The 24490-nt window shown below is 38.5% G+C and overlaps 1 protein-coding gene across 4 annotated transcripts in view; it reads left to right on the top strand.

Moving 5' to 3' along the window:
• LOC122435691 overlaps positions 1 to 24490 on the top strand; it is a 412519-nt gene that overhangs the window by 375121 nt on the left and 12908 nt on the right. For all 4 annotated transcript variants that reach the window (XM_043459819.1, XM_043459820.1, XM_043459821.1 and 1 more), the window contains one exon: positions 21446 to 21535. In XM_043459819.1, coding sequence (XP_043315754.1) covers positions 21446 to 21535 — 90 coding nt within the window. The remainder of the gene's footprint in view (positions 1 to 21445; positions 21536 to 24490) is intronic.

Below are 24490 nucleotides of genomic sequence, written 5' to 3'. Positions count from 1 at the left end.
CGTAAAGCATAACACACGATGTTTGTCTTCCTCTGTCTGACTTCATTCAGTATGACAATTTCTAGGCCTACCCATATCACCACAAGTGGCATTATTTCATTCTTTTTTAAGCCTGTTTAATATTCCATTTCCACACCACATCTTCTTTATCTATTCCTCTACTGATGGATATTTATGTTGCTTCCATGTCCAGACACTTGTGAATAGTGCTGCAATGAATATCAGGGTTCATTTATACTGTAGAATTATGGTTTTCTCCAACAGTATGCCAAGGAGTGTGATTGCTTGATCATATTGTAGCTGTATTTTTAGTTTTATACGGAAGCTCCATACTCGTCTCCACACTAACTCTACCAGTTACATTGCTACCAACAGTGTAGGAGGGTTTCCTTTTCTCTCCACCCTGTCCAGCATTTATTGTTTGTAAATTTTTTGATGATGGTTATTCTGATCAGTGTGAGTTGATACCTCATTGTAGTTTTTTATTTTTTTTATTTTTAGATTAATTAATTTATTTTAATTGGAGGACAATTACTTTACAATATTGTGATGATTTTGCCATACCTCAATATGAATAGGCCATAGATATACATGTGTCCCCTCCATTCTTTGCATTTTTCTGATAATTAGTGATCTTTTCATGTGCTTCTTAGTCATCTGTATGTCTTCTTTGGAGAAATGTCTATTTATCTCTTCTACCCATTTTTTGATTGGGTTGTTCCTTTTTGTTTGTTTGTTTCATGTGGAGCTGCATGAGCTCTTTGTATATTTAGGAGGTTAACCCCTTCTGGGATGCTTTTTTTTTTTTTTTGCAGATATGTTAGGTTTAGTTTTTTCTTCTTTCTGTAGTTGTTTTAGGTGTAAGGTCATGTTGTTTATTTGAAATTTTTCTTGCTTCCTGAGGTAAGATTGTATTGCTATAAACTTCCCTCTTACAAATGCTTTTGCTGTATCCCATAGGTTTGGGATCATCATAATTATGCTGTCATATGTCTCTAGGTATTTTGTGATTGCCTCTTTGATTTCTTCAGTGACTCATTGGTTGTTTACTAGCATATTGTTTACCCTACATGTGTTTGTGTTTTTACAGTTTTTTTTTTTTTTCTTATAATTGATTTCTAATCTCATAGTGTTGTGGTCAGAAAAGATGCTTGATGCAAATTCAGTTTTCTTAATTTGCCATGATTGCTTTGTGATCCAAGATGTGTTCTATCCTGGGGGATGTTCCATGTGCACTTGAGAATAACATGCATTCTGCTGCTTTTGGATGGAATGTTCTATTGATATCAATTAAGTCTGTCTGATCTAATGTGTCATTAAAGACTTGTGTTCCTTATTAACTTTCTTTGTGGATTGTCTGCCCATTGGTGTAAGTGGGGTGTTAAAGTCCTCCACTGTTATTGTGTTACTGTTTGTATCCCCTTTGATCACTATTAGCATTTTCCTTATATATTGAGGTATTCCTATGATGGGTGTACATATATTTACAATTGTTATATCTTCTTCTAGGATTGATCCCTTGATCATTATGCAGTGTCCTTCCTTGTCTCTTATAATAGTCCTTATTTTAAAGTATAATTTTGTCTGATATGAGCATAGCTGCTCCACTTTTTCTTTTATTTCCATTCACATGGAATATCTTTTTCCATCCCCTCAATTTCAGCCTGTATGTACCACTACATGGAGTGTGTCTCTTGTAGAAAACATGTACACTGTTGTTGTTTTCGTATCCATTCAGTTACTTTATGTCTTTTGGTTGGAGCACTTAATCCATTTACATTTAAGGTAATTATTGATATGTATGTTCCTATTGCCATTTTCTTAATTGTTTTAAATTTATTTGGGTAGGCCTTTTTTCTACCCTTCCTCTTTTGTTCTCTTCTCTTGTGATTTGATTACCATATTTAGTAAGAATCTTGTTTGGGTTGATTTTTTTATTCTTTTTTTGTGTGTACCTATTGTAGTTTTTGGGTGTGCCTTCCCATGAGGTTTTGATATAGCAGTATACAAGGTTGTTTTAAGTTGCTGGTCTCCTTGCCACCTAGAGAAGTTTGTTTTAGCATTTGTTGTAAAGGTAGTTTGATGGTCCTGAATTTTCTGTTAGCTTTCACTTGTCTGTAAAGCTTTGATTTCTCCATAGAATCTAAATGAGGGTCTTTCTGGGTAGAATATTATTTATTGTAGGCTTTTCCCTTTACTCACTTTAAACATATTGTGCAACTCCAATCTGACTCAAAGTTTCTGTTGAAAAATCATCTAATAACATTTTAGTGATTCCTTTGTATTGAAAGGTTGTTGCTGAATGATAAGATGCCTGGATTCTTGGCATTCAGAGGAGACAAATTCAAACCAGGGCGAAAGACAAGGCTGGATCACTCAGAGCTTTTGTGTAATAAAGTTTTATTAAAGTATAAAGGAGATTGAGAAAGCTTCTGACATAGGCATCAGAAATGGGCAGAAAGAGTACCCCCCGCTAGTCTTCAGCTGGATGTTATATAGTCACTAGCAGTCTGTTAATGAAAGAAAGGAATGTCTTAAAACTCAGAATGGCACCAGGTCCCTCATCTATAAGTTGCATTTTGGGATGATCTTGGCACCAGATGATTCATCCCAGGCCATAAAAAGATTGACTTGAATCTTGTAGAAGGGCAGATTATCATACAAATAGTTTCATTTACATAGATTAGGGGAACAATATCTGAGTATAACATACTGGTTTGTCAAGTAAATTCTGAGCCATTTGGCAGAACCGACTTGAAGACAGAGTCTGGGGTAAATGCATAGCACATTAACATAGCTTAAGACAAACATTTCCATAAGAAAAATGTATTGGTTAACTCAAGGTTTGAGAATAGTTAGCTTCAGGTGAAACCAGGTGTCATGGCAGCACAGTATTTTAAGAGAAACCTCCTTTTAAATTTGTATAGAGAAGGAAAAAAATATTGCTAATTTGTTTCCTCCTGCTCCTTAAGAGAGATAAAAATGTCTCACACTTACAGCCTATTTCCTCCATTTGGAGACCCCTGGCCTTCCTGCCTGTTACCCTCTCAGTATGTTATTTGTTATTTTTTCCATGCTGCTTTTAATATATTTTTCTTTTTCTTTAATTTTAATTTGATTAATATGTGTTTTGGCATGTTCTTCCTTGTTTTTTTTTTTTCCTATATGGGAATCTCTGCACTTCCTGTATTTGAGTGAGTGTTTCCTTTCCCATGTTAAGGAAGTTTTCATATATAATATCTTCAAATATTTTCTTAGGCACTTTCTGTTTCCCTTCTCCTTATGGGACCCCTATAATGTGAATGTTGGTGTATTTAATATTGTTTCAGGGTTCTCTGGAACTGTCTTTGTTGTTTTTCATTCTTTATTCTTTATTCTGTTCTGTGACTGTTATTCCCCCCACTGTGTCTTCCAGCTCATCTATTCATTCTTCTGCCTCAGTTTTTCTGCTATTGACTCCTTCTAGTGCATTTTTTACTCCTGTCATTGTATTGTTAATCTCTCTTGTTTTTTCTTTAAAACTTCTAGCACCTTGTTAAACACTTCTTATACCTTCTCAATCTGAGCCTCTATTCTTTTTCTGAAATTTTAGATCAACTTTATTATCATTACTCTGAGTTCCTTTTCAGACAGATTGCTTATTTCCAACTCATTTAGTTGCCTTTTGGGTTTTTATCTTGTTCCTTCATCTGCAACATATATCTCTGTTATTTCATTTTGTCTGTGTCTCCTTTCATAGGCTACAGGATTGTAGTTCCTCTTTCTTCTGGTGTCTGCTCCCTGGTGAGTTTGGTCCAGGGGTTCATGCAGGCTTCCTGTTATATGGGAGTGGTTCCTACTCTCTGGTGCATGGAGCTGGGTCTTGTCCATTTGATATACAGGGTCATGTCAAGGGATGTGTTTTGAGGTGACTATGAGCTCAGGATGTCTTTAGGCAGCCTGTCCTCTGATGGTTGAGTTTGTATTCCTATCCTGGTGGTTGTTTGACCTGAGGCTTTCCTATCCTGGTGGTTGGAGCCTGCAGGTTGTTGTGTGGTGTCAGGACTTGGTGCTGAAATTTGAACTTCTGTGAGAGTTAACTCAAAATTATATTTCCTGTGGCTTCTACTATCAGTGTCCTTGCTCTCACAGTGAGTTATAATTGACCTTCTCCTCCCCAGGAGACCCTGCAATACCTCTAGGTAGGTATAGCCCAGGTTCCTATAGAAATAATGCTTTGTGATGGGTGCCAGTGTGTGTGAGACCCTATGTGCCCTCCAAGAATGGAGTCTTTGTTTCCCCCAGCCCTGTAGAGCTCCTGCACTCAAGCCCTGCTGGCCTTCAAGGGCAAATGCTCTGCAGGTTCTTCTCTCAATGACAGACCCTCAGACTACTTTGGGGAGGTTTTTAATGTGAGAACATTCCTACATAGAACACACATAAATGTGTGGATTTAATACTTTGGGGTAGGAGAATTGTTTTTAGTATAGATGTCTGCCATCTCTTTCCTCAGTGTATGCTGGCCATTATTTTCTTTATAGGAGGTGTGATTGATACTGTGGTGGACAAAACCCAAACTGAGTATTAAGCAGGGCCTTCTGTTTGCTCTGTGGTTGTCACTGCCCTATCAGAGGTGGAGTCTGCTCACTAGTTATTGGAGTAGAATGCCTAGATCTGTTTCTTAGCTGTTTCTGATCTGAGTACAAGGTAAATAGGACTTAGCACTTCCACTGGAAGGGAAATCACTATTTCTCTTCTGGATCTGTTCACCTGTGGATGTTCTCTGTTGTGTGTCACCTTTCTTCTCTTGTGTGAATTCTCATATTACACTGTCATTGGCACTGCTTTCAACTCCACCTTAACTGTGGCCATGCCAGAAATTGGTCCTGGTTCAAGATGCATTTAGAAAAGGCAGAGGAACAAGAGATCAAATTGCCAACATCTGTTGGATCATAGAAAAAGCAAGAGAATTCCAGAAAAATATCTACTTCTGCTCCATTGACTACAATAAAGCCTTTGATTATGTGGATCACAGGAAACTATAGAAAATTCTTAAAGAGATGAGCATACCAGACCACTTTACCTGTTTTGTGTATGCATGCAGAAATCTGTATGCAGGTCAAGAAGCAACAGTTAGAACTGGGCATGGAACAATGGACTGCTTTAAAATTGGGCAAGGAGTACGTCAAGGCTGTATATTGTCAACCTGCTTATTTAACTTATATGCAGAGTACATCATGCAAGTGTCAGGCACAAACTGGAATCAAGATTGCCAGGAGAAATATCAATAACCTCACATATGCAGATGACACCACCCTTATAGCAGAAGTGAAGAGAAACTAAAGAGCCTCTTGATGAAGGTGAAAAATGGAGTGAAAAAGCTGGTTTAAATTTCAACAATCAAAAAACTAGTATGACATCTGGTCCCATCACCTCATAGCAAATAGATGAGGAAACTGTGGAAACAGTGTCAGACTTTATTTTTTGGGGATCCAAAATCACTGCAGATGGTGACTACAGCCAGAAATTAAAAGACACTTTCTCCTTGGAAGAAAAGCTATGACCAACCTAGACAGCATATTAAAAAGCAGAGACTTTACTTTGCCAACAAAGACCTGTATAGTCAAAGTTATGGTTTTTCCAGTAGTCATGTAGGAATGTGAGAGTTGGACCATAAAGAAAGCTGAGCACTGAAGAATTGATGCTTTTGAATTGTGGTGTTGGAGAAGACTCTTGAGTGTCCCTGGGACTGTGAAGAGATCAAACCAATGAATCCTAAAGGAAATCAGTCCTGAATATTCATTGGAAGGACTGCTGTTGAAGCTGAAACTCCAATACTTGGGCCACCTGATGCAAAGAGCCAAATAATTGGTAAAGACTCAACTCATTGGTAAAGACCCTGATTCCGGGAAAGATTGAAGGCAGGAGGAGAAGGGGACAACAGGGGGTGAGATGGTTGGATGGCATTACTGACTTGATGGACATGAGTTTGAGCAAGCTCCAGGAGATAGTGATGGATGGGGAAGCCTGGCATGCTGCCGTCCATGGGGTTGAACAAGGCAGACATGACAAAGCAACTGAACAACAACAGCAATCTCTCAGATGTTGTTTTCACCAGGCCACGAATATAGATCTACTGAAGTCAGGTGCCAAGATTGCTGTAGTCATGGATCAGAACCTACCATGGATGCTATGGTGGCAGTTCATACTCTAGCTTGGCACAACCTCCACATTTATGTATCCACAAAGTCAATAGCTGTTAAAGCTAGACCTGTCTCGGCTGTGGGACCACTCATTATCCGTTAAGATGTTCTATAGGCACTGAGTTTACAAAGTCAGTTGCAGAGACGTCAGTTTGCAGTTTGTGTAACTGTGAGAAGTTTCAGTCTTCCTTAGTTGCATGGCCCCAAAGCCCAACCTCTGCATGTGGTCCACCTACAGAGGTTGTCTCCAGAGGCTTCCCTGGAACACACAAGTCTATCCTGGCAAGGAGTGGGCACAGAGGTGGTGGCATTCAGGGACACAGGATCCCCAGTGAGGACAGGGTACATGGCATAGCCAGTGATCATGGGTGCAAGAGAATAGGCACCCAGTAGGGGCCTTTCCTAGTGTCTGGCCCTGGACCCAGGAGAGCTGGCCCTGGCAATGATGAGGCATGTAGGGTAGCCGGCTCGTGTGATAGAGCTGGCTGCAGTGGGAACCCTTCCTAGTGCCTGGCCACAGGTATGGAAGAACTGGCCTTGGTTGCAGTAGTGCATGTGGGGAAGCTGGCTGCCATAGGCTCCAGAGAGCCGGCCCTGTCTGCAGCCTTTCCTAGTGCCCAGGAAGGAAGGGGCAGCTTCACTTCTATGGCAGACTGGCTTTCCTCCAGAAGCAATCCCGGTCACAGGTTTTCTCACTCCTGTCCCCTTACTCTGTCTCCTTGCAGCCAAAAGCAGTCCTCTCCCCTAGTTTGCTTTCCAAATGTCACGTTACAATACCCAGCCCCCATGCTCAACAGTGGACACGTGTCTCAGGTTGGGACACAGTCAATCTGCATAGGTCTTTGTCCTGCCTGCACTATCGTCCAGTAGCCCCTGAAGCTCCCCCTCTCTCCCAACCAATCTCCCCACCAAGGAGGGAAATTCCTTGGATGCAGGAACCACCCCTCTCCTTTAACTTCCCTGCCAGTGATGCAGGTCCTGTCCTTCTTCCTCTCCTCTTCCTTTTCCCTTCTTTCCTTCATCCTACCCAGTTATCTAGGGAATTTTTCTTGTATTTTTAGGTGTTCAATGTCTTCTACTAGTGTTCAGTCAGTGCTCTGTGAGAACTGTCCCATGTGTAGATGTATTCTTGATGGATTTGTTGGGTGAGATAAATTCCATGTCCTACTACTCCTCTACCATCTTGACTTCCTCCAGACCAGATATTTCCTATTTTAATATGCTATTTACCCACAGGTCTTAACATTTTTCCTATATAAAATTGACTTTTCCATGTCATATTCTTTTCAGTAGGGTAGGCTATTGGATCCAATTAAAAATACAGTATATATTTTGGGGAATTTGCTGACACAAAATATTATTCAGAGGTTGCCCTTCTTGTCAGACAGGCATATTTATCTTTAGGATATTAATTCAGCTGGAATAACTGCAATATTATCTTTCAACAATGAGAGGAAACTGTTCATTGGATCATTTATATTCAATGAGGAAAACTCTGATTTCTAGTTAAAAAAGCAAATCTATTGGGAAGAATTAACTAATGTGAGAAATATTCTGATTTTTTCTTATAAAGCAGTGTATTGGTAGGGTGGTGAGAAAGGCATGCTACCTTTTATGAGGAATGGGGGGAAATTCTTAAAAGAGATTCTTTCCACTGGATTTCAATTTAGTAACACTAAGTTAATTCTCTCCTAACCCCATACCATTCTGTTCTAATGAAGTAATATTAGCTATCCATTCTGTGTGTGTGTGTATTCAGTTGTTCAGTCATGTCTCACTCTTTGTGACTCCATGAACTATAGCCTACCAGGCTCCTCTGTCCATGACATTTTTAAATTAATTAATTTATTTTAATTGGAGGCTAATTACTTTACAATATTGTAGTGGTTTTTGCCATATATGGACGTGAATCAACCATTGGTGTACCTGTGTTCTCCATGCTGAACCCCCTTTTCAAATCCCTCCCCATCCCATCCCTGAGGGTCATCCCAGTACACCAGCCCTGAGCACCCTGTCTCATGCATTGAACCTGGACTGGCGATTTATTTCATAGATGATAATATACATGTTTCAATGCTATTCTCTCAAATCATCCCACCCTCACCTTCTCCCACAGAGTCCAAAAGTCTGTTTGCTACACCTGTGTCTCTTTTGCTGTCTTGCATAAAAGGTCATCATTACATTTTTCTAAATTCCATGTATATGTGTTAATATACTGTACTGGTGGTTTTCTTTCTGACTTACTTCACTCTGTATAATAGGCTCCAGTTTCATCCACCTCATTAGAACTGATTCAAATGCATTCTTTTTAATAGCTGAATAATATTCCATTGTGTATCTGTACCACAGCTTTCTTATCCATTCATCTGCCAATGGACATCTAGGTTGCCTCCATGTCCTGGCAATTGTAAACAGTGCTACGATGAACATTGGGATACATGTGTCTTTCAATTCTGGTTTCCTCAGTGTATTTGCCCAGCAGCAGGATTGCTGGGCCATATGGCAGTTCTATTTCCAGTTTTTTAAGGAATCTCCACACTGTTCTCCATAGTGGCTGTACTAGTTGCATTCCCACCAACAGTATAAGAGGGTTCCCTTTTCTCTGCACCCTCTCCAGCATTTATTGTTTGTAGACTTTTGGATAGCAGCCATTCTGACTGGCGTGAAATGGTACTACATTGTGCTTTTGATTTGCATTTCTCTGATAATGAGTGATGTTGAGCATCTTTTCATGTGTTTGTTAACCATCTATATGTCTTCTTTGGAGAAATGTCTGTCTAGTTCTTTGGCCCATTTTTTGATTGGGTCGTTTATTTTTCTGGAATTGAGCTATAGGAGCTGCTTGTATAATTTGGAGATTAATTATCTGTCAGTTGCTTCATTTGCTATTATTATCTCCCATTCCAAATGCTGCCTTTTCACCTTGCTTATAGTTTCCTTTGTTGTGCAAACGCTTTTAATTTTAATTAGGTCCCATTTGTATATTTTTGCTTTTATTTCCAATATTCTGGGAGGTGGGTCATAGAGGATCCTGCTGTGATTTATGTTAGAGAGTGTTTTCCCCATGTTTTCCTCTAGGAGTTTTATAGTTTCTGGTCTTTACATTTAGATATTTAATACATTTTTAGTTTATTTTTCTGTATGGTGTTAGAAAGTGTTCTAGTTTCATTCTTTTACAAGTGGTTGACCAGTTTTCCCTTAACCACTTGTGATAGAGATTGTCTTTTCTCCATTGTATATTCTTACCTCCTTTGTCAAAGATAAGATGCCCATAGGTGCATGGATTTATCTCTGGAGTTTCTTCTTTTTTCCATTGATATATATTTCCATCTTTGTGCCAGTACCATAATGTCTTGATGACTGTAGCTTTGTAGTATAGTCTGAAGTAAGGCAGGTTGATTCCTACAGTTTCATTCTTCTTTTTCAAGATTGCTTTGACTAGTCAACATGTTTTGTATTTCCATACAAATTGTGAAATTGTTCTAGTTCTCTGAAAAATACCATTGGTAGCTTGATAGGGATTGCATTGAATCTATAGACTGCTTTGGTTAGTATATTCATTTACCCTATATTGATTCTTCCGATCCATGAACATGGTATATTTCTCCATCTATGTGTGTCCTCTTTGATTTCTTTTGTCAGTTTTTGGGGGTTTTGGGTTTTTTTTTTGTTTGTTTGTTTGTTTTTATAGTTTTCTATCTATATGTCTTTTGTGTATTTAGGTAGATATATCCCTAAGTATTTTATTCTTTTTGTTGCAATGGTGAATGGAATTGTTTCCTTAATTTATCTGTTTTCTCATTGTTAGTGTATAGGAATGCAAGAGATTCATTTGTGTTAATTTTATATCCTGAAACTTTACTATATTCATTGATTAGCTCTAGTAATTTTCTGGTGGAGTCTTTAGGCATTTCTATATAGAGGATCATGTCATCTGCAAACAGTGAGAGTTTTACATCTTCTTTTCCAATCTAGATTCCTTTTATATCTTTTTCTTCTCTGATTTCTGTGGCTAAAACTTCCAAAACTATGTTGAATGGTAGTGGTTAGAGTGGGCACCCTTGTCTTCTTCCTGACTTTAGGGGAACTGCTTTCAATTTTTCACCATTGAGGATAATGTTTGCTGGAGGTTTATCATCTATGGCTTGTATTATGTTGAGGTATGTTCCTTCTCTGCCTGCTTTCTGGAGGGTTTTTTATCATAAATGGATGTTGAATTTTCTCAAAGGCTTTCTCTGCATCTATTGAGATAATCATGTGGTTTTTATCTTTCAATTTGTTAATATGGTGTATCACACTGATTGATTTGCTAATATTGAAGAATGCTTGTATCACTCTGATAAAGCCCACTTGGTCATGATGTACGACCTTTTTAATATGTTGTTGGATTCTGTTTGCTAGAATTTTGTTAAGGATTTTTGCATCTCTGTACATCAGTGATATTGGCCTGTCATTTTCTTTTTTTGTGGCATCTTTGTGTGTTTCTGGTATTAGGGTGGCGGTGGCCTCATAGAATGAGTTTGGAAGTTTACCTTCTTCTGTAATTTTCTGGAGGAGTTTGAGTAGGATAGGTTAGCTCTTCTTTAAATTTTGGTAGAATTCAGCTGTGAAGCCATCTGGTCCTGGGCTTTTGTTAGTTGGAAGATTTCTGATTACAGTTTTGCTTTCTGTGCTTGTGATGGCTCTGTTAAGATTTTCTATTTCTTCCTGGTTCAGGTTTGGAAAGTTATACTTTTCTAAGAATTTGTCCATTTCTTCCTAGTTGTCCATTTTATGGACATGTAGTTGCTGATAGCAGTCTCTTATGATCCTTTGTATTTCTGTGTTGTCTGTTGTGATTTCTCCATTTTCATTTCTAATTTTGTTGATTTAATTCTTCTTTTTTTTCTTGATGAGTCTGGTTAATGGTTTTTCTATTTTATTTATTTTCTCAAAGAACCAGCTTTTAGCTTTGTTGATTTCTGCTATTCTTCTTTGTTTCTTTTTCACTTATTTCTGCACTAATTTTTGTGATTTCTTTCCTTCTACTGGGGTTCTTCATTTCTTCTTTTTCTAGTTGCTTTAGGTTTAGAGTTAGGTTATTTATTTGATTTTTGTCTTGTTTCTTGAGGTAAGCTTGTAAGCTATGAATCTTCCCCTTAGTACTGCTTTTTACTGAATCCTATAGGTTTTGGATATTGTGATTGATTTTCATTTGGTTCTATGCATATTTAGATTTATTTTTTGATTTCTTCTGTGATTTGTTGTTTACTCAGAATTGTGTTCTTTAGCCTCCATATGTTTGTATTTTTATATTTTTTTTCTTGTAGTTGACATCAAATCTTACCACATTGTGATCAGAAAAGATGCTTTGAATTATTTCAACTTTTTGAATTTAACAAAGCTATATTTGCATCCCAGGATGTGATCTATTCTAAACAAGGTTCCATGTGCACTTGAGAAAAAGGTAAAATTTATTGTTTTGGGGTGAAATGTCATGAGATATCAATTAGCTCTAACTGGTCCATCGTATCATTTAAAGTTTGTGTTTTCTTGCTAATTTTCTGTTTAGTTGATCTATCCATAGGTGTTAGTGGGGTGTTAAAGTTGCCCAGTATTATTGTGTTACTGTTAAGCTCCCCTTTCATACTTGTTAGCATTTGCCTTACGTAGTGTGATGCTCCTATTTTGGGTGCATATATACTTGTAATTGTTATATCTTCTTCTTGGATTGATCCTTTTATCATGATGTAGTGTCCTTCTTTGTCTATTTTCACGGCCTTTATTTCAAAGTCTATTTTATCTGATATAAGTATTGCTACTTCGGCTTTCTTTTGGTCTCCGTTTGCTTGAAATCTTTTTTCAGCCTTTCACTTTCAGTCTGTAAGTGTCACTGGGTTTGAGGTGGGTCTCTTGTAGACAGCATATATAGGGGTCTTGTTTTTGTATCCATTCAGCCAGTCTTTGTCTTTTGGTTGGGGCATTCAACCCATTTACCTTTAAGGTGATTATTGATAAGTATGATCCCGTGGCCATTTACTTTGTTGTTTTGGGTTTGAGTTTATACGCCTTTTCTGTGTTTCCTGTCTAGAAAGGATCCTTTAGCATTTGTTGAAGAGCTGGTTTGGTGGTGCTGAATTCTCTCAGCTTTCACTTGTCTGTAAAAGCTTCTTATTCTCCTTCATATTTGAATGTGATCCTTGCTGGGTACAGTAATCTGGGTTGTAAGTTTTTCTCTTTCATCACTTTAAGTATGTCCTGCCATTCCCTTCTGGCCTGAAAGATCTGGATTGAAAGATAAGCTCTTACCCTTATGGGAATCCCCTTGTGTGTCACTTGTTGTTTTTCCCTTGCTGCTTTTAATATTTGTTCTTCGTATTTGATCTTTGTTAATTTGATTAATATGTGTCTTGGGGTGTTTTGCCTTGGTTTTGTCCTGTTTGTGACTCTCTGGGTTTCTTGGACTTGGGTGACTATTTCCTTCCCCAAATTAGGGAAGTTTTCAGCTATTATCTTCTCAACTATTTTCTCATGGCCTTTCTTTTTGTCTTCTTCTTCTGGGACTCCTATGATTAGAATACTGGGGCATTTGATATTGTCCCAGAGATCTCTGAGGTTGTCCTCATTTCTTTCCATTCTTTTTTTTCCTCTCTGCTTCATTTTTTTTCACCATTCTATTTCCACCTCACTTATCCTGTCTTCTGCCTCCGTTATTCTACTGTTGGTTCCCTCCAGAGTGTTTTTTTTAATCTCAGTCATTGCATTATTCATTATTGATTGACTCTTTTTTCTTTCTTCTATGTCCTTGATAAACATTTCTTGCATCTTCTCAATCCTTTTCTCCAGACTGTTTATCTGTAACTCCATTTTGTTTTCAAGATTTGGGATCATTTTTACTACAATTATTCTGAATTATTTTAGACTCCCTCTCTCCTTTTTTTTTTTTTTTTTTGGTGGACATTTATCATGTTCCTTTACCTGCTGAATATCATCCGCCTTTTCATCTTGTTTAGATTTCTGTGTTTTGGATGGCATTTCTGTATGCTGGAAGTTTGTGGTTCCTCTTTATTTTGGAGGTTCTTCCATGTGGGTTGGGTTGGAAGAGCAGCTTGTTAAGGTTTCTGGTTAGGGAAGCTTCTGTTGGTGTTATGGTGGGTGGAGCTGGATCTCTTCTCTCTGGGGTTCAATGAAGTATCCAGTAGTGAGTTTTGAGGTATCTATGGGTTTCTTGTGATTTTTGGCCACCTGTATTTTAATGCTCAGGTTTATGTTCCTGCAGTGTTGGAGAATTAGCATGGTATGTCTTGATCTGGAACTTGCTGGCTCTTGGGTGGAGATTGTTTTCAGTGTAGGTATGGAGGCTTTTGAATGAGCTCTTGTTGATTAATGTTCCCTGGAGTCAACAGTTTTCTGGTGGTCTCAAGTTTTTAATTTAAGCCTCCTGCCTCTGCCTTTCAGTCTTATTCTTACAGTAGCCTCAAGACTTCTCCATCCATACAGCACCAATGATAAAACATCTAGATTAAGGGGGAAAAGATTCTTCACAGTGAGGGACACCCAGAGAGGTGCACAAAGTTACATGGAGAAGAGATGACAGAAGAAGGAGATGAGGTGACCAGCAGAAGAAGAGGGGGAATCAAAAGGAGAGAGAGCAATCGAGCCATTAATCAACTCCTTATGTGCTCTCCACAATCTGGAACACTCAGAGAGGTTCATGGAGTTACACAGAGAAGAGAAGAAGGAGGAAAGAGATAGAGGTAACCAGGAGGAGAAGAGGGAGATTCAAAAAGAGAGAGACAGATCTAGACAATAATGAGTTCCCTGAGTGTTCGCCACAGCCTGGAACACCCAAAGAGATTCACAGAGTTGGGTAGAGAAAAGAAGGGGGGGTGGAGATAGAGGTGACCTGGGCAAGAAAAAGGAGAGTAAAGGGGGAGAGAGCAATCAAGCCAGTAATCACACTCTTAAGTAAAAATGGGTACTGAAGATTGGATTCTTAAATGTACAAAATTGATAACAAATACCAAAAAACAAATGTTAAAAATCTAGTGTAGAGGTTAGACTCTCAAAATACAATGTTAAAAAAACAAAACAAAATCACAAAAATTATAAATATATATATAATATAAATACATATATATTATTTATATTTATATTATATATATTTATATATATATATTTATATATATATATATATATATATATATATAAAGTTTCCCTTAAAATAGAATTTTTTTGCAATGTAATCATAGGTTATAAAATTGAAAATTAAAGGAATAATAAAGAACTTAAAAAAATTAAAAAATGATAATAGTAAAATATATCTAGGAGTTTCTCTGGAGCTGTTGAGGGCCTGTGGGTCAGTTCAGTTTCAAATAGCTCCTTGTTCTAGTTTATACTTCTTCTCAAGGTCTATAGGCCCCTTCCAATGTAGTCAGTGCTAACTATAGGGTTTTACTCTGTTTCACCCGTCGCTTCCAAAGTGGTTCCCTCTTTGTTCATTTTGGCTTCTTCTGTTTGCAAGTCTCTTCAATGACTTACTTCTGCCCTGACACAAGGGGGCAAAGGTGGTCAGTTATTTAGCCTCACTTGTTCAGTTGTGCTGGGGGTGGGGGGGCAGAACCCTGCAAACAAATATCACTGGCGTGTGTGGGGAGTGCTCACAGTGTCTGGGCCACTCTGGGTTTGCCCCCACTCATGGTGTGTGTGCTTTCCCAGTCTACACTGCTCGGGCTCCAGGTTGTTCTGCAGGGGAACTATGTAAAGCGGGCCCTGGCTTGCATGCACTTCCCAGGTCTAAGCTGCTGTCCTTCAGGTTCTCGGGTACTCTACAAAGGCACAGACTCGATTGTGCCTGTGTTTTGTGCCCTTCCCAGGTCTGAGGAGCTCAGGCGACCAGGTGCTTGGCAAGCAGGTGTGCAGTGCATCTTATCACCTCCCTGGTCCCAGCCCCTCCATTTCCTGGGTGCGCAGATAGAGTGCTGTCTCAGGTATGCCATGTGTCTCCTCTGGGGAGCTGCTCTCTGACTGTGACCCTCCTGGTAGATGTCAACCGTCCAGGATCCCAGCAAGTCTTAGTTAGCAACTAAGAGCCTGCTCACAGTTTGGTGGAGGATGCTGTCTAAGGGGCTGAGATTGCCCCTCACCTTCTTGCTCTGGCTGTCTTCCGCCTGCTTCTCTGCCTCCAGCGTGGGCAGGGGCCCGTCTGCAGCTGACTATCTCTCCTCTGGTATTCGCTGAATCCTTTATTCTGTGATCAGGTCAGGCTGTGCCTTGGAACTTTACACAGGAACGTTCTCTCTCTCTCCCTCTTTTATTTTCCTCCCTCTCTCTCTGGCTATTCCACAGTTTGGGTTGCTATCTCACGTTAGCTCCCTCAGATTGTCCTCAGGGCATTGAGGCCTGGTCCTTACCCTAAACATGCAGTCAGCGCCTCCCTGTTCAGCCCCCACTCACTGCTGGCAGACGTGAGCATTTGGGCTACTTTTCCACTGGGAGTTGTGGTTAGGCATGTAATCTGTGGTTTTTTTTTTTTTTTTTTCTCCTGGATATGTTGCCCTCTGAGATTCCAAAACTCCCCACGGACCCGCCAGTGAGAGGGCTTCCTGGTGTTTGGAAACTTCTCCTCCTTCATGACTCCCTCCCCAGGATGGGTCTCCTTCCCTAACTCTTTTGTCTCTCTTTTTATCTTTTATATTTTATTCTGTCTCCTTTCAAAGAGAATGGGCTGCCTTTCTGGGTGCCTGGTGTCCTCTGCCAGCGTTCAGAAGTTGTTTTGTGGAATTTGCTCATCGTTCAAATGATATTCCATTGAATTTGTGGGGGAGAAGGTGGTCTCCCCATCCTATTTCTCCACCATCTTAGGACCACCCCATCCATGCAATTTTCCAAACAAGAATACTGGAGTGGATTGTCATTTCCTCCTGGACTTTGACCCTAAGTTTATCTGACTCCAGAGCCTGAGTTATTCAGTTCATTTCAGTCACTCAGTTGTGTCCAACTCTGTGACCCGATGGACTGCAGCACGCCAGGCTTCCCTGTCCATTACCATCTCCCAGAGCTTGCTCAAACTCATGTCCATCGAGTCAGTGATGCCATGCAACTATCTCACCCCCTGTTGTCCCCTTCTCCTCCTGCCTTCAATCTTTCCCAGCATCAGGGTCTTTTAAAATGAGTCAGTTGTTTGAATCAGGTGACCAAAGTATTGGAGTTTCAGCTTCAGCATCAGTCCTTCCAATGAATATTCAGGGCTGATTTCCTTTAGGATTGACTGGTTGGATCTCCTTGCAGTTCTTAATCAGTTTAATTATGTTACTCGTATCTCAACCCTTGTTTTACCTCATGTTCTCTAATTTAGAAAGAACTAATGAGATAGGACACAGTGAGCCTCTGAGCTAGACACCTGGTATTTATCAGATGGCGTAAAACGGAGCCTTTGTTTCTCACCCAGACACCGCAAGGACAAAGCTGGTGGCAAAAGCTGAGCTCTGCTAAGTCAAGAGGATAAAATGCCCACTCCTGAGATCAAGGAGGGCTTCCCTGTCTTCACATGTGCAGGAAGACTTCTTGGGGGATCAAAAAAGGAGGGGACCCCATCCCTTAATAAGTGTGGGCATGCACCCATAGGCCTCTGTGGTAGAATCTGTCTCACAAAACAATTGCACAAGCATCTTGAGGAGGGTCCATGGACCAGTCAGGCATGTAGAAAGAAACAAGATAATTGGCCAAAGGTAAACCAGTCCATCCTAAAGGAGATCAGTCCTGGGTGTTCATTGGAAGGACTGATGCTGAAGCTGGAACTCCAAACTTTGGCCACCTCATGCAAAGGGTTGACTCATTGGAAAAGACTCTGATGCTGGGAGGGTTTGAGGGCAGGAGGAGCGGACGACAGAGGATGAGATGGCTGGATGGCATCACCAACTCAATGGGCATGGGTTTGGGTAGACTCCAGGAGTTGGTGATGGACAGGGAGGCCTGGTGTGCTGCAACTCATGAGGTTGCAAAGAGTCGGACACGACTGAGTGACTGAACTGAACTGAACTGAAACAAAGGCCAGGAAAGACTGTCCTCTGTAAGTGATTTACATTACCTCTTCACCGCGCTCCTCCAAACTCAGGATGCCTGTACTCCTCTCCCGCTGTGTCTCTGCCTCGTTTCTGACTTATGCTCCTCCTCACTAAGGATGCCCTGACTTCTCTCCCACTGTGTCTCTGCCTGGTTTCTGACTTACTGCACTCCTGCTCATTAGAGAGGATGCCCATACCCTTTTTCTCTGGGTGTATATCTCTGCCCTGCTTCTGAATTAGATAAACAAACTGTTTTCCTGTGTACCTTCCCATATATCGTGCTGAGTCTCTACTAATAAGCTTTGTACCTATTTTTACAGTTTTTGCTTCCTTGAAACTTCTTGCTTTTAAACAGGGGCAAGATCTAGGGCCACTTTGCTTCTAGCCTCTAGCCCTGGTGGTTTAGTGGTGAGGACTCCTGGTTTTTATCTGGATTATCCAGGTTTACTTCCTGGGCAGGGAACTGAGCTCTCACTTTTAAGATTGCTCACTTCTCTCCTGAGATTGCTATTACAGTATAACTTATTGTACTTGCTTCAAAAACAAGGAAACTGAGGCTTAAATAGATTACTTTACTAAATGTCATGTAGGTAGTTAGTGTCTAGCTAACCTACAGCATAGAAAATCCTAGTCTAGTGTTATCTTGACCACAGCCATAGTTTCAAAAAGTTTATAATCTAATTGAGGTGAGAATATTATTACACTTGAAAATAATAGATTACTTTTTCAGATTTTTCTAAGATTTTGACACGTTTTAAATATTTATTTAAATTGAAGCCCAAATAATTGGACTGTAATTATGTAATTTATGGATCCTTAAGATAAAACTTGCATTGGTCAATCCACAGGCAGATAAAATCAAAATTTTTCTAGCTGCTTTCACCCATCTTCTGGTGTTGCATATTGAAAATATAAACTGATAAGCTAAATATGATAAAAAGAAATCCCAAAAATAAAAGTGAAGGTCATAGGTAAATAAAAAGTTCTCCGTGTGCTGCTCATCTCATGTTCACTTCCAAATGAGCAAAGTCAGCTTGTGTACATGCTATGTCTCTTCAGTCGTGTCTGACTCTTTGTGAGCCTAAGGACTTCTATGGGATTCTCCAGGTAAGAATACTGGAGTGATTTGCTATGCCTTTCTCCAGGGGATCTTCCAAACCCAGGGATCAAACCCACATCTCCTCCACTGGCAGTCGAATTCTTTTACCACTGAGCCACCAGGGAAGCCCTTGCTAAATCTCCCAGACCCAGAATTAAGTCTATTTGCTCCTGAGACTGCAGGCTCTAAATTATAATGATTTATTTTCTTAATCAAAGAACAGTTGGTTTCAAAAACTTTAGTTTATCTTTTTTACAAAATGCATTTCCTGAGAACAGTCCAAAACTCACTGATAATATTAACTCACTTTCTTAACTTCTTTGCTTGTAAGTCATAATGATGTTTAGAATTTATGTTGTACTTTAAATATTTACACCAAGTGCTATCATTTTAGGATCATTGAACTGCAGTCCCCATTATGTCTGACATGAACACATAGTCCTTGCTCCTCGTCCATAGCCTATTGTTAGGCATAAAAAAAAAAAAACTGTAGTAAAATATACATAATATAAAAATTACTGTATCTACAATTTTTAAGTGTACAATTCAGTATTAAGTGCCTTCACATTTTTCTGCAACCAATCTCCAAAACTCTTTTAATTTTGTTGTTGTTTTCAGTCTCTAAGTCATTTCTGACTCTCTGTGATACCATGAACTGTAGCATGCCAGGCTCCTTTGTCCTCCACTGTCTTCCAGAGTTTGCTCAAATTCATGTCCACTGAGTCGGTGATGCTGTCTAACCATCTTATCCTCTGTTGCCCCCTTCTCCTTTTGCCTTCAATCTTTCCCAGCATCAGGTTCTTTCCCACTGTGTCAGATGTTCGCATCAGGTGGTCAAAGTATAGGAGCTTCAGGAACAGTCCTTCCAATGAGCATTCAGGACTGATTTCCTTTAGGATTGACAGATTTGATCTCCTTACCATCCAAGGGACTCTCAAGAGTCTTCTCTAGCACCACAATTTAAAAGCATCACTTCTTCCACACTCAGCTTTCTTTATGATCCAACTCTCACATCCGTACATGACTGCTAGAAAAACCATAGCTTCACTATATGGACCTTTGTCAGTAAAGTGATGTCTCTGCTTTTTAATATGTTCTCTGACTGTGCTCAGTTGTGTCCTACTCTTTGTGGCCACATGGACTGTATCCCACCAGGCTTCTGTGTCTGTGGAATTTTCCAAGCAGAATACTTGGAGTGAGTTGCCATTTCCTAATCCAGTAGATCTTTCCCACCCAGGAATCAAACCCGTGTATCTTGTGTCTCCTGCATTGGCAGGCAGATTCTTTACTGCCAGTGCCACCTGGGAAGTCCAAAATGCTGTCTAGGTATGTCATAGTTTACTTCCAAGGAGTAAGTGTCTTTTAATTTCATGACTGTAGTCACAATCCACAGTGATTTGAGAGCCCAAGAAAATAAAATCTGTCACCGCTTCCACTTTTCCCCCTTGTATTTGCCATGAAGTAATGGGACTGGATGCCATGATCTTAGTTTTTTGAATGTTGAGTTTCAAGCCTTTGTCACTCTCCTCTTCCACCCTCATCAAGAGGCTCTAGTTCTTCTTCACTTTCTGCCACTAGATTGGTATCACCTGCATATCTGAGCTTATCATAGCAATCATTATTTCTCCCAACTATCTTGATTCCTGCTTCTGATTCATCCAGTCTGGTATTTTGCATGATGTAAAATGGCAGCCCACTCCAGTACTCTTGCCTGGAAAATCCCATGGATGGAGGAGTCTGGTAGGCTACAGTGCATGGGGTCCTAAAGAGTCGGACATGACTGAGCGACTTCACTTTCACTTTTCACTTTCACTATGCATATAAGTTAAATAAACAGGCTAACAATATCCAGTCTTGTCATACTCCTTTCCTAATTTTGAACCAGTTTGTTGTTCCATGTCTGATTTAACTATTGCTTCTTAACCCGCATACAGGTTTGTCAGGAGACATGTAAGTTGTCTGCTACTCCTGTCTCTTTAAGAATTTAATTAATTTAAAAGTTACAAAACTAAAACTCTGTCTGCATCAAAATATAACCTTCCCCCTTACCCATTTCACCCAATCTGTGCTAACTACCATCATACTCTTTGTCTCTGTAATTTTGACTAGTCTAAGTATCCCAGCAAAGACCCTGATGCTGGGAAAGAGTGAGGGCAGGAGGAGAAGGGGACTACAGAGGATGAGACGCTTGGATGGCATCACCAACTCAATGGACATGGGTTTGGGGATGGACAGGGAGGCCTGGAGTGCTGCAGTTCATGGGGTCGCAAAGAGTCGGACATGACTGAGCAACTGAACTGAATTGAACTGAAGTATCTAATATAAATATTAATCTCAAATGCAGTAGTTGTCTTTTTGTGCATGGCTCCTTTCAACTAGCATAATGTCCTTGGGGTTGATCCATATTGTTGCATGTGTGAGAATTTTCTCGCTTTTTAAGGCTAAAGACTGTTGGATATACCACAATTTGCTTGTCTGTTAGCTGTTGATGGACATTTGGGTAACTTCCACATTTTGGCTAATGTGAATAATGCCAAATAAGGTTGTAAAAATGTATCTTGGAGATTTTGCTTTCAATTCTTTTGGGTATGTACTCAGAAGTAGAGTTGTTGGCATGTAAAGTAATTCTAATTTTAATTTTTTGAGGAACTGCCATACTGTTTTTTTTTTATTATTACTGTACCAATTTACCTGCCCACCTACAGTTCATAAGGGTCTAATTTCTCCACATCCTCACCAACACTTGTCACTTTTTGTGTTTTGATAATATTCATCCCATAGGTGCTTATTAGCCAATTTTATACCAAGTATTTCATTAATTAGGTCAAGAACTCGCTACAAATTCTTTTAGAGAGTTAACTGAGAATCTATTGAATATTTATATGGGGCAAAAATATTACCAGTATATACTGGACTACTGTTAATGTTCATTTTCAATATTGCTTTAATAAACTCCGTGAAAATTGGATCACTATTACTAATAGATATATTTGAAGAAAAATAGTATTATCAGAAATGTTTTTTCACTTCAGAATCATATAGTATAAAATTTTACCTTCTATAATCATCTTACTTTTTAGGAATTGGAAAATAATTGAGTCTATATAATATGTTCATAGGTTTTTGGAGGCCTATTTTTCTATCACCTCCACATAGCCAAAGAAAGGAAACTGAAGAACGACACTCTGTGCAACAAATTGATAACAAAGGTGAGTATATTCAATAGAAATTACCAAAGGATTTTATATATTTTATTCAATATTTAGAAAATTTTAAGCCCGACTTCTTGTATTTGGGATCTCTAAGACAATATCCAAGTCCAATAATTCTCTAGGAGGATTCACTGAACTCAGCACATAATAATACTCAAAACTATGATTTATTACAATGAAAGGATAAAAATAAAATTAAATTAATAAAAGGAAAGGGCATATGTTTTGAAGTCTAGTGGAAACTAAGTGTTAATACAAGGTTCTAAAGTCCACTCCCATTGGAGTCACACAAGACTCATCTAATTTATCTACCAAAAACTATGATGATATGTATGAAATGTTGTCTACCAGGAAAGCTCACTAGAGTTATCAGTTCCCAGGGTGTTTTTTGCCCAGGGTATTTTTTAACAGCTTTATTGAGATATAATTTGCCAATTAAGCTACACAAGTAATGGTTTTAAGTATAGATATTTACAACAATAACAACTGTTTTGGATAATTTTTATCACCATAGAAGTTAACACTATACTCTGTGGTTATCACCTGCTTACTCCGTCAACTGCCTACAGTTGAAGAACTGCAGTCTTTTTTCCAAAGTGACTGTATAATTTTCTCTCTAGTCTTAAGAAACCACTGATCTACTTAAGTATCTATAGATTCCTCTGTCCTGGACATTTCATATGAACAGAATCATATAATACATAGACTTTTGTAACTATATTCATTTAATTTGTATAATGCTTTCAAGGTTAATCTATATTGTAGCATGTATCAGTACTTCATTCTTTTCATGACTGAGTAATATTCCATTGTATGGATATACTGCATTTTGTTTAGATATTTGTCAGTTGATGGATGTATGAGTTAGTTACACATTTTTCTTATTATGAATAACGATGCTATGAACATTTGTTTACATAGAGGTATATTTCCATTTCTCTTGGATATATACCTAGGAATGGAGTTGCTGCATCATATGGTTATTTGATGTTTAATTGCTTGAAGAACTGCAGATTTTTCCCAAAGTGACTGCATAATTTTATATTCCCACCTATAGTGTATGAGGATTCGTATTTCTCCACATCCTCCTTGACATTTGTCATTATTTGACTTCTGTATAGCCATCTTGGTGGTTATGAAATAATATTAAATTAGTAGTTTTGACATCTATTTCCTTGATGACTAATGATGTTGAGCATCTTTTTATGTACTTTTTGGCGCCTATATATCTTTCTTGGATAAATGTCTACTAGGATCCTAATTTTTACATATATATATATATTTGTTATTGAGTTATGAGTTTCTATATATCCTGAAAACATATTTTTATCATATATATGATTTGCAAATATTTTATTCCATTCTGTGGATTGTCTTTTCATTTTATTCATGGTGTCCTTTGAAGCACAAATTTGAAAAATTTTGTTGACATCAAAATTACCTGTCTTTGTTCTACTCATAATATAGATGTCATATGTAAGAATCACTTGCCAAATCCAAAATTGTGAAGATTTACACATTTTTTTAAGAATACTATAATTTTAATTGTTAAATTTGGTAGTTTGATCCATTTTGAATTACTTTTTGTGTATGGTGTCATGTTAGGGAACAATTCTTTTCCATGTGGATGTCCAGTTGACCCAATATCACTTGAAGAGTCTATTATTTCCCCATGGAATGATCTTGGCATCCTTATCAAAAATCAGTTGGCCAGAGACCCATGGTTTTATTTATTTGAAAGTGAAAGTCACTCAGTCATGTCTGACTCTTTGAGACCCCATGGACTGTAGCTTGCCAGGCTCCCCAGTCCATGGAATTCTCCCAGCAAGAATACTAGAGTGGGTAGCCATTCTGTCCTCCAGGGGATCTTCCCAACCCAGGGACTGAACCTGGGTCTCCTTCATTGAAGGTAGATTCTTTACCAAGTGAGCTATCAGAGAAGAACTGATATGAAGAAAGGATATTCTTTTCACCCAATGTTGTTGGGAAAATTAGATATCAAAGTACAAAAGAAAAAATGTTAATTTTAATTCATTTCTTGTATCATATACAAAATTAACTCAAATGGAGAATAGAACTAAATATAAATCCTAAAAATATATACTACTAGATGAAGAAAAATCTTTGTGACCTTGAGTTATATGAAGATTTATCATTTAGTACAAGAAGACCATTATCCATATAAGAAACATTTGATAAAAATTGGACTTCAACAAAATTTAGAAGTTCCATTTTCCAGAAAATTGTAAAGGAATGAAAGGATGCTATACACCATGAAAACGATTTTCAGCTCATATATCTGGTAAAGCACTGTATCTAGAATATAAAAAGAATACTCAAAACTCAATAATAAGAAAAAACTAAATTTAAAATGGACAAATGGTTTAGATAGACATGTTACCAAATTGGGTTTCCTTGGTGGCTCAGTGGCAAAGAATCCACTTGCCAATGCAGGAGATGTGGGTTTGCTCTCTGAGTTGGGAAGATCACCTGGAGAAGGAAATGGTGACTCACTCCAGTATTCTTGCCTAGAGAATCCCATGGACAGAGGAGCCTGGCAGGCTACAGTCCATGGGGTCACAAGAGTCAGACATAACTTAGTAACTAAAAAACAATAACAACAACAATGTGTCATTTAAGGCCAGTGTTTTCTTTTTGATTTTCTATCTGGATAGTGGATAATCTATCTATTGATGTAATTGGGGTGTTAAAATTTCCCACTACTATTTTGTTAGTGTCAATTTCTCCTTTCATTTTTATTAATATTTGCTATATGTATTTAGGTGCTCCTGTGTTTCAGTACATATATATTTAATATTGTGGTATCTTCTTGTGGGATTGATCCCTTTATTATTATGTAATGTCCTTCTTTGATTCTTATTACATCTTTGTTTTAAATCTATTTCATATGGTATAAGCATTGCTACCCCAGCTTTTTTTTTTTTTTCATTT

This window comes from Cervus canadensis, chromosome X, assembly GCF_019320065.1.
Source record: "Cervus canadensis isolate Bull #8, Minnesota chromosome X, ASM1932006v1, whole genome shotgun sequence".
Taxonomy (NCBI): domain Eukaryota; kingdom Metazoa; phylum Chordata; class Mammalia; order Artiodactyla; family Cervidae; genus Cervus; species Cervus canadensis.
The sequence above is the reverse complement of the archived record's forward strand: the minus strand, read 5'-3'. Positions and strand labels throughout refer to the sequence as shown.